At 39.3% G+C, this 11,383-nt stretch overlaps 1 protein-coding gene across 1 annotated transcript; it reads left to right on the forward strand.

The window, feature by feature from the left end:
- Nucleotides 1-9,169: 9,169 nt before the first annotated feature.
- Nucleotides 9,170-10,114, forward strand: LOC121471581 (olfactory receptor 5B2-like). Its single transcript, XM_041722373.1, has one exon. It carries the CDS (start codon nucleotides 9,170-9,172, stop codon nucleotides 10,112-10,114), a length of 945 nt encoding a protein of 314 aa, XP_041578307.1.
- Nucleotides 10,115-11,383: the final 1,269 nt, after the last annotated feature.

Genomic DNA, 11,383 nt, shown 5'->3' on the forward strand with positions numbered 1-11,383 from the left:
TTTTTTTAGACGGAGGGCAAGATGGTGGAGGAGGAGGGTCCTCACCTCACAGGACCCACCAACTTACCTAGATTACTTTCAAATCATCCTGAAAATTTACTAATTCGACCTGAGATTCAAAGAGAGAATGGCTGGAATGCTATAGAGAGGAGGGTTTTGCCTCTAAGAAGGATCATCTAGGGTGAAATTTACTCAGGTTGTGGTTGATATTCTTAATGCACCCACCCCATACAGTCACTCTGCACTGAGAAAAATGACTAGAAGAAAGAACTCACCACAAAGGAAAGAATCAGAAACAGTACTCTCTGCCACAGAGTTACAGAATTTGGATTAAAATTTGATATCAGAAAGTCAGTTCAGAAGCACAATTATAAATCTACTGGTGGCTCTGGAAAAAAGCATAAAGGAATCAAGAGACTTAATGACTGCAGAATTTAGATCTAATCAGGCCAAAATTAAAAATCAATGAAATGAGATGCAATCCAAACTGGAGGTCCTAGTGATGATGGTTAATGAGATAGAAGTAAGAGTGAGTGACATAGAAGAAAAGCTGATGTCAAGGAAAGAAGCTGAGGAAAAAAGAGAAAAACAATGAAAAGACCATGAGGAAATGTTAAGGGAAATAAATGACAGCCTCAGAAGGAAAAATCTACGTATAATTGGGGTTCCAGAGGGCGCCGAGACGGACAGGGGGCCAGAATATGTATTTGAACAAATCATAGCTGAGAACTTCCCCAATTTGGGGAGGGAAACAGGCATCCAGATCAAGAGATAAAGAGGTCCCCCCCAAAAATCAATAAAAACTGTTCAACACCTCATCATTTAATAGTGAAACTTGCAAATTCCAAAGATAAAGAGAAAATCCTTAAAGCAGCAAGAGACAAGAGATCCCTAACTTATATGGGGAGAAATATTAGATTATCAGAAGACCTCTCCACGGAGACCTGGCAGGCCAGGAAGGTCTGGCAGGATATATTCAGGATCCTAAATGAGAAGAACTTGCAGCCAAGAATACTATATCCAGCAAGGCTCTCATTCAGAATAGAAGGAGATAAAGGACTTCCAAGATAAACAAAAACTGAAAGAATATGTGACCACCAAACCAGCTTTGCAAGAAATATTAGGAGGGACCCTGTAAAAGAAAGAGGAAACCCAAAGAAATAATCCACAAGAAAAATATGTGGGAAATATCAGAAAGGGAGACAGAACATGAAAGACTCCTGACTCTGGGAAAACGAACTAGGGGTGGTGGGCGGGGTGTGGGGGTGACTCGGTGGCAAGCACTGGGGTGGGCACCTGGCGGGATGAGCACTGGGTGTTATTCTGTATGTTGGCAAATTGAAAACCAATAAAAAAATAAATTTATTTAAGAAAAAGAAAGAATCCACAAAAACAGCTACTGAACAGGTACCATGATAACACTAAATTCATATCTTTCAATAGTAACACTGAACATGAATGAGCTAAATGATTCTATCAAAAGCTGCAGGATTTCAGACTGGATAAAAAAGCAAGACACATCTATCTGCTGTCTACAAGAGACTCACTTGAGACCTAAGGACATCTACAGCCTGAAAATGAAAGGTCTGAGAACAATTTACCATTCAAATGGTCCTCAAAAGAAAGCAGGGGTAGCAATCCTCATATCAGATAAATTAGTGTTTATCCCAAAGACTATAGTAAGAGATGAAGAGGGACACTATATCATACTTAAAGGATCTATCCAACAAGAGGACCTAACAATAATGAATACTTATGCCCTTCATGTGGGAACTGCCAAGTATATCAATTAATTAATAACCAAAGGGGATCCCTGGGTGGCGCAGTGGTTTAGCACCTGCCTTTGGCCCAGGGTGCGATCCTGGAGACCCGGGATCGAGTCCCACATTGGGCTCCCAGTGCATGGAGCCTGCTTCTCCCTCTGCCTGTGTCTCTGCCTCTCTCTCTCTCTCTCTCTCTCTCTCTCACTATCATAAATAAATAAAAATAAAAAAATTAATTAATAACCAAAGTAGAGACATACTTAGATAATAATATGCTAATACTGGGAGACTTCAACACGGCACTTTCTGCAATAGACATCTATTCTAAGCACAACATCTCCAAAGAAACAAGAGCTTTAAATGATACACTGGACCAGATGGATTTCACAGATATTTACAGAACTTTACATCCAAACACAACTGAATACACATTCTTCTCAAGTTCACATGAAACTTTCTCCAGAATAGACCACTTACTGGGTCACAAATCAGGTCTTAACAGATACCAAAAGATTGGGCTGTCCTCTGCATATTGTCAGACCATAATGCTTTGAAACTAGAACTAAATCACAAGAAGAAATTTGGAAGGAATTCAAACACATGGAGGTTAAAGACCACCCTGCTAAAAGATGAAAGGGTCAATCAGAATATTAGAGAAGAATTAAAAATATCATGGAAACTAATGAGAATGAAGATACAACCATTCAAAATCTTTGGGATATAGCAAAAGTAGTCCTGAGAGGGAAATACACCACAATACAAGCATCTCTCAAAAATCTGGAAAAAACTCAAATACACAAGCTAACCTCGAATCTTAAGGAACTGGATAAAGAACAGCAAATAAAACCTTCACCAAGCAGAAGAAGAGAGTTAATAAAGATTCAAGCAGAACTCAACGAAATCGAGACCAGAAGAACTGTGGAACAGATCAAAAAAACCAGGAGTTGGTTCTTTGAAAGAGTTAATAAGATAGAAAAACCATTATCCAGCCATATTAAAAAGAAAGAAAAGACTCAAATTAATAGAATCATGAATGAAAGAGGAGAGATCACCACCAATACCAAGGAAATACAAATGATTTTAAAAACTTATTATGAGCAGCTATACGCCAATAAATTAGGCAATCTAGAAGAAATGGATGCATTTCTGGAAAACCACAAACTACCAAAACTGGAACAGGAAGAAATAGAAAACATGAACAGACATAACCAGGGAGGAAATTGAAGCAGTCATCAAAAACTTCCCAAGACAAAGAAGTCCAGGGCCAGATGGCTTCCCAGGGGAATTCTATTAAATGTTTAAAGAACAATACCCATTCCACTAAAGCTGTTCCAAAAGATAGAAAGGGATGGAATACTTACAAACTCGTCCTATGAGGCCAGCATCACCTTAATTCCAAAACCAGACAAAGACCCCCTCCAAAAAGGAAAATTATAGACCAATATCCCTGATGAACACAGATGCAAACATTCTCAACAAGGTACTAGCCAATAGGATCCAATAGTACATTAAGAAGATTATTCACCATGACCAAGTGGGATTTATCCCCGGGATGCCAGGCTGGTTCAACACTCAAAGCAATCAATGTGATAGACCATATCAACAAGAGAAAAAACAAGAACCATATGATCCTCTCAATAGATGCAGAGAAAGCATTTGACAAAATACAGCATCCATTCCTGATCAAAACTCTTCAGAGCATAGGGATAGAGGGAACATTCCTCAGCATCTTAAAAGCCATCTACGAAAAGCCCACAGCAAATATCATTCTCAATGGGGAAACACTGGGAGCCTTTCCCCTGAGATCAGGAACAAGACAGGGATGTCCACTTCTCACCACTGCTATTCAACATAGTACTAGAAGTCCTAGCCTCAGAAATCAGACAACAAAAAGAAATAAAAAACAAAAAGAAATAAAATGCATTCAAATTGGCAAAGAAGAAGTCAAACTCTCCCTCTTTGCAGATGACATGATACTATACATAGAAAACCAAAAAGACTCCACCCCAAGATTGCTAGAACTTATACAGCAATTTGACGGTGTGGCAGGATACAAAATCAATGCCCAGAAATCAATGGCATTTCTATACACTAACAATGAGACTGAAGAAAGAGAAATTAAGGAGTCAATCCCATTTACAATTGCACCCAAAAGCATAAGATACCTAGGAATAAACCTAACCAAATATCTATACCCTAAAAACTACAGAACACTTCTGAAAGATATTGAGGAAGACACAAAGAGATGGAAAAATATTCCATGCTCGTGGATTGGAAGAATTAATATTGTGAAAATGTCAATGTTGCCCAGGGCAATTTACACGTTCAATGCAATCCCTATCAAAATACCATGGACTTTCTTCAGGGAGTTAGAATAAATCATCTTAAGATTTGTATGGAATCACAAAAGACCCCGAAGAGCCAGAGGAATATTGAAAAAGAAAACCAGAGCCAGGGGCATCACATGACGAATGTCAAGTTGTACTAGAAAGCTGTGATCATCAAGACAGTGTGGTGCTGGCACAAAAACAGACACATAGATCAATGGAACAAAATAGAGAACCCAGAAATGGGCCCTCAACTCTAAAGTCAACTAATATTCGACAAAGCAGGAAAGACTATCCACTGAAAAAAGGACAGCCTCTTCAACAAATGGTGCTGGGAAAATTAGACGTGCAGAAGAATGAAACTGGATCATTCTCTCTTACACCAGACACAAAGATAAACTCAAAATGGATGAAAGATCTAAATGTGAGACAAGAATCCATCAACATCCTAGAGGAGAACACAGGCAACACCCTTTTTGAACTTGGCCACAGCAACTTCTTGCAAGATACATCCATGAAGGCAAGAGAAACAAAAGCAAAAATGAACTATTGGGACTTCATCAAGATAAAAAGCTTCTGCACAGCAAAACAAACAGTCAACAAAACTAAAAGACAACGTACAAAATGGGAGAAGATATTTGTAAATGACCTATCAGATAAAGGGCTAGTATCCAAGATCTATGAAGAACTTATTAAGCTTAACTGAAAAGAAACAAACAATCTGGTCATGAAATGGGCAAAAGACATAAAGGTAAATTTCACCAAAGAAGACATAGACATGGCCAAGAAGCACATGAGAAAATGCTCTGCTTCACTGGCCATCAGGGAAATACAAATCAAAACCACAATGAGTTACCACCTCACACCAGTGAGAACGGGGAAAATGAACAAGATAGGAAACCACAAATGTTGGAGAGGATGTGGAGAAAGGGGAACCCTCTTGCACCATTGACGGGAATGTGAACTGGTGCAGCCACTCTGGAAAACTGTGTGGAGGTTCCTGCAAGAGTTAAAAATAGGACTACCCTATGACTTAGCAATTGCACTGCTGGGGATTTACCAAAAAAAATACAGATGTAGTTAAATGGCAGGACACTTGCACCCCAATGTTTATAGCAGCAATGTCCAGAATAGCCAAACTGTGGAAATAGCTTTGGTGTCCATTGAAAGATAAACGGATGAAAAAGATGTGGTCTATGTATACAATGGAATATTCCTCGGCCATTAGAAACGACAAATACCTACCATTTGCTTCAATGTGCAACTGGAGGGTATTATCCTGAGTGATATAAGTCAATCAGAAAAAGACAAACATTATATGGTTTCACTCATACAGGGAATGTAAAAAATAGTGAAAACAAATAAAGGGGAAGGAAAGAAAATGAATGGGAGATATCAGTGATGGAGACAGAACATGAGAGACACCTACCTCTGGGAAATGAACAAGGGGTAGTGGAAAGGGAGGGTGGGGGGGAATGGGGTGACAGGCACTGAGAGGGGCACTTGACAGAATCTGCACTGGGTGTTACTCTATATGTTAGCAAATCAAACTCCAATTTAAAAAAATACCAAAAAGGGGAAAACTTGGAGCCATACCACAAGGAGAACACCATGGGAAGATGAACACAGAGATCAGGATGAGGCAGCAGAAGACAAGGAACACCAAAGATGGCCAGCAAACCACCCAGCAGCTAAGAGAAAAACATGAAGCAGATGAGCCCTTACAGCTTTCAGAGGGACCCAACAGAACCACGTTGCCAGTTCCTTGATCTCAGACTTCTAGCTCCAGAAATGTGAGACAATAAATTTCCATTATATAGGCCATTCAGTTTGTGGTACTTTGTGATGGCAGCTCTAGGAAATTAATAGAGCTAACAGTATGGATGGGTCTCAGATGCACCATGCTAACTGGAAGAAGCCAGAGTCAAAAGGCTCCATGTGCTAAGATTCTGTTTAAGTGACCTTCTTGCAAAGGCAAAACAATATAGACAGAAAATGGTTTAGTGGTCACCATGGGCATTAGGTAAGAAAGGGGTTGATGACAAAGAAGCTCAGAGATTTTCTTTAGATGATGGAACTCTTCCACATCATGATTGTGTTAGTGGTTCCATGACCATAAAATTTGACCACTTTGAACAGTTTTTCAAACTATAATGTAAATCTATTAAAATTATTATTTGTAAATTACACTTTAATTACAAAGTATAGGAAAAACAAAACTATGCGTCCACCATTAACACATCCAACTAAGTCCCCATAGGCAATTTAATTTATTCTTTCCTAGGAAAATAAGAGCTACAAATGACCTCCTGGGGGACATGCCCAGAGAGCTCATTTCTCTGAAACTCCTTCCTGATGCCCATGAGTTAGTTTCTAAAACTCCCAAGATGACTCAGTGTGACCTTATTTGAGAAGGATCCAATATGTGCCCAGCCCTTCTGGCCATCATCTATTTGTCTGTAGGTTAGTGGCTGTTAGTACATACCGTACTCTCCTCCCACCTTCAAATCCTGACCTGAGGATTTGTCATGAACCTCCAATCATGGCCAGAGAAAGCACCTAAAGATGAAAATTATATTCACCTCAGGCAGGTGTTTTATAGAGAATCCCTCATTTGCTATTCACAGAAACTACTTCTTGTATTGTATAGGTGAGGTAATTTTCTGCTTTGTTTTAGAGATAAGAAGAGTATAAGGGACTCCTCCAAGGGCACACAAAGAATGCATGGTGAATTTGACACTTGAACATGGGTTCCTGGCTTCATATTGTGTTCTTCCTCTCATTTACCTTAGAGATCTTGGAACTACTTGACCAGCGTATGATAGAGACTACTTCTCACTTTCTGTTTGCATCATCCCATGGCTGAATTTCTGATTCCAAACTCACTATTCAGGATTGACTGCTCCTTCTTTTCCAGTAGCAAGGTAAGCTTCTATATTCTATCTGCACTCTTAGAAATGTAATTCAAGCGAAACCAATAGGGCATCTATACCTGCTACAGGTTATTTAAGCACAGAAATAAATTTCTAAAGCAGTGAGTTGAGGCTGGATATATGTATCAAAACTTCCATCTACAGGGAGTTTACTGATAATTGTGAAACATTATCATGCCATTCTTCTAAATGAGATTAGTAAAAATAAGATGGATAGGTTATGTTCTGATTAAATAGGTCTTAATTTTATCTCAACCACTATCTGTCAAAAGAATTAAGGAGAACTGCAGTAAACCAATGATTAACAAAGTGACAAATGACCTTCTAAAGTCTATCAAGTCAAATGTAAAGAAAAAAGAAAACAAAATTCCTACATACAAGATTACATTCAAATAAAGTATATTAAGACATGTAATGGGCCCAAACACAGATCTACAAGCTAAAGATACCAGCAAACTAGAAACCTCCACCCATTGATCCCTGTGATTCAACTATGGGATAACCATAAAGATAAATAATGAGTCTAAGAAAGGGGACACTTTTGGAGCTCCTGGGTGGTTCTGTGGGTTAGATGTCTGCCTTTGGCTCAAGTCATGGTCTCAGGGTCCTGGGATCCAGCCCTGAGTCTGCTTCTCCCATTCTCTCTGCCCCTCACTCTTGCTAATGCACATTCTCTTTCTCAAATAAAGAAAATCATTTTTAAAAAGGGGGTGGGGACACTGTCAACCCAAGCTAAAACATGGGTGTTCAGAAAGAAATCAAGCCAAACCATGACTCACATGCAGGCACTGGAACAGCCACTCAGGCAGGCAGAGGACAGACAGATTGAGCAACACTAAGGACACAGAAGGTCCCAGGGGACCAAGTGTGCGCTATAGGCCATACTGAAGATGGAGGCTAACAAAGCTTTGAACATCATCCCGGACATTTCTGAAACCACCAGAGAGGCTACCTTTCTATCCTAATACTGACATTATACCTTACACTGATCAGGCTGTGTTAAATATTTGGCATTTTGGTTACTGGTTTTATATATCATTTACTTCTTCTAATAATACCTTGAGTGAGGTCTCATTACTATTTCCATGTTGTAGATGAAGAAAAACAGGTTCTGGGAGTTAAGTTAGTACCAATGACCCTTCAGGAGAGAATGGTAGGGCTGACATGCCCCTGGTCTCAGAACCCAAGCTTTACTCTAGATGATGCCCACCCCTCAGACTGCCTCTGCTGGTTGTCTGAGACCCTGCTGCTGCCATATCCCAGTGCATGGTCTATGCACATCTTTCTCTGTTACTTCACTGTGAAACCCCAAACTCAGAGTTCAGGACATGGGAGACATAGAGTGATTGTTAACTGAGTTAAATTCAATTTGATTTAAATTCAGTTGAGATCAATGGGCTTGGGAATCACTCTGCCTAGGCAAAAGTTTCAGCTAACCAGTAATAATTTTGTAAACTCTGGACGCCTGGTGGCTTAATAGTTGAGCATCTGCTTTTGCTCAGGTCATGAATCTGGGATCCTGGAATCAAGTCCCACATCAGGCTCCCTACAGATAGCCCACTTCTCTCTCTGCCTGTGTTTCTGCCTTTCTCTGTGTTTCTCTTATGAATATATAAATAAAATCTTTTTAAAAATAATTTTGTAAACTCAAGCTCTGTGCCTCATAAGTTAAATGGGGATAACGAGTAATCAATCTCATGGATTTGTTGAAAGTAATAAATGACTATTCAGATAAAGTATCTAGAGCAGTTCCTGGCCCATAAGAAGTGTAGATATAAGCATTTTCTTGATTCAGAGAACTGAACCGACAGATTCATTCAAGACCTCTCATAATCAAGATGTTATATTTTCTACATCTCAGCTTATGAATTTACAAAATTGAAAACTTGGAAAATAATCTGTGAAGATCTTTGACTTCAAAACATGAAACTCAACTGATATTTTGTGCCTTAAATTATTTTATCTAGTCCATATTTTGGATCTGGAGAATCTTGAAGTACAGATTATTACTATAATGAAATACTGTGTATTTAAGGATTGTGTAAATGTATATATATGAATTTCACTTCAGTCCCCAATTTATTTATGATTCTGTCCTTTTATTTCTCATCTCTATAAGGCACCTTGTGATTCCCAAACAACGTCCATGGAGAACAACACAAAAGTGACTGAGTTCATCCTAGTGGGACTAACCAATACCCCAGAGCTGCAGATCCCCCTCTTTATCATGTTCACCCTCATTTACCTCTTCACTCTGGCTGGGAACCTGGGCATGGTGGTGCTGATTCTCTTGGACTCCCGTCTCCACACTCCCATGTACTTTTTTCTCAGTAACCTGTCTCTGGTGGACTTTGGTTACTCTACAGCTGTCACTCCCAAGGTCATGGCTGGGTTACTTAGAGGAGACCAGGTCATCTCCTACAATGCATGTGCTGCTCAAATGTTCTTTTTTGTAGCCTTTGCCACTGTGGAAAATTATCTCTTGACCTCAATGGCCTATGACCGCTATGTGGCCGTGTGCAAACCCCTCCATTACACCACCACCATGACAACAGGGGTGTGTGCTTGGCTATCCGTAGGCTGCTACTTCTGTGGATTTCTAAACACCTCAATCCATACTTGGAACATTTTTAGGCTCTCCTTCTGTAATTCCAATGTGATCCATCACTTTTTCTGTGATGTACCGGCAGTCATGACTCTCTCTTGCTCTAATAGACATGTCAGTGAGCTGGTTCTTGTCTTTGTAGCAGTCTTCAACATATTTTTTGCTCTCCTCATTATCTTGATTTCCTACTTGTTCATTTTTATCACCATCCTGAAGATGCCCTCAGTGGAGGGATACCTGAAGGCCGTATCCACCTGCGCCTCCCACCTCACTGCAGTGTCCATCTTCTATGGGTCATTCATCTTCATGTACATACAGCCCACCTCCAGCTACTCTATGGACACAGATAAAATCGCATCTGTGTTCTATTCTATGATCATCCCCATGCTGAATCCCCTGGTCTATAGCCTGAGGAACAAAGAGGTCAAGAATGCTTTCAATAAAGTTGTTGAGAAGGTAAAACTGCCTTTAAGCTTCACCTCTTAGGGCTGTAGGATCCACAGTCACCTAGCTTCATCTTTGTCAGATTTTCATCATGCACAAACTCACAGTTTACAGCCCACAGTGCATTTAAATTACTGACATGATACTTTCCTCTTCAAAATTCTGTTACTAAAAAAAAAGAATATGTCCAGTTGTGTAACATCTGGATGAGAATAGCCATGAGGACTTTAAATATTTAATGATCATGCTTACCATGAACCTTATTAATTATAACTGATTTATTCATACTGTTCACATTTTCTCCACCACACGCTGATGCAAGCATATATGTAAAACAGGCTCAAGCCCATGAAAAGAAGTGCGTGCAAGGATCCATGTGTGCACAAACATACAAGAGTGGGAAATTTGTTAAAGGAGGGAGCTGAGGAATATTCCATAGTATACATAAATCAGCCATTAGAAATGACAAATACCCACCATTTGCTTCAACGTGGATGGAACTGGAGGATATTATGCTGAGTGAAATAAGTCAATCGGAGAAGGACAAACATTATATGGTCTCATTCATTCGGAGAATATAAAAAATAGTGAAAGGGAATAAAGGGGAAAAGAGAAAATAAGTGGGAAATATCAGAAAGGGAGACAGAACATGAAAGACTCCTAACTCTGGGAAACAAACTAGGGATGGTGGAAGGGGAGGTGGGCGGGGGGTGGGGGTGACTGGGTGATGGGCACTTGACGGGATGAGTACTGGGTGTTATTCTACATGTTGGCTAATTGAACTCCAATAAAAATAAATTTATTAATAAAAGAATTTAACTAAGAAGAATCAGTTTCTAAATGTGAAAGTGTAAAACAGTAATAGTTACATGTTACATGATATGTAATGTAAATATATCATTGCAGCTAATGAATAAATATCATGAGTACAAAAAAAAGGAGGGAGCTGAAACATGGCTAGCTTTTAATAAAAAGTTAAAATAATTAATTGTGGATCAAAGTATAAGTTAAAATATAGGATTTTTTATTTCTCTACTTAAAAAACTACTCCAAGAATCTAAATGAAGAACATGACATGGATTTTTAAATAATGGTAGACCTGCACCCCAATGTTCATAGCAGCAATGTCCACAATAGCCAAACTGTGGAAAGAGCCAAGATGTCCTTCAATAGATGGATGGATAAAGAAGATGTGGTGTATGTATACAATGGAATATTATTTAGCAATCAGAAAGGATTTACACTGGTGTGGATGGAACTGGAGAGTATTATGCTAAGTGAAATGAGTCAATCAGAGAAATGCAATCATTA

This window comes from Vulpes lagopus, chromosome 11 (genome assembly GCF_018345385.1).
Source record: "Vulpes lagopus strain Blue_001 chromosome 11, ASM1834538v1, whole genome shotgun sequence".
Classification (NCBI taxonomy): Eukaryota; Metazoa; Chordata; class Mammalia; order Carnivora; family Canidae; genus Vulpes; species Vulpes lagopus.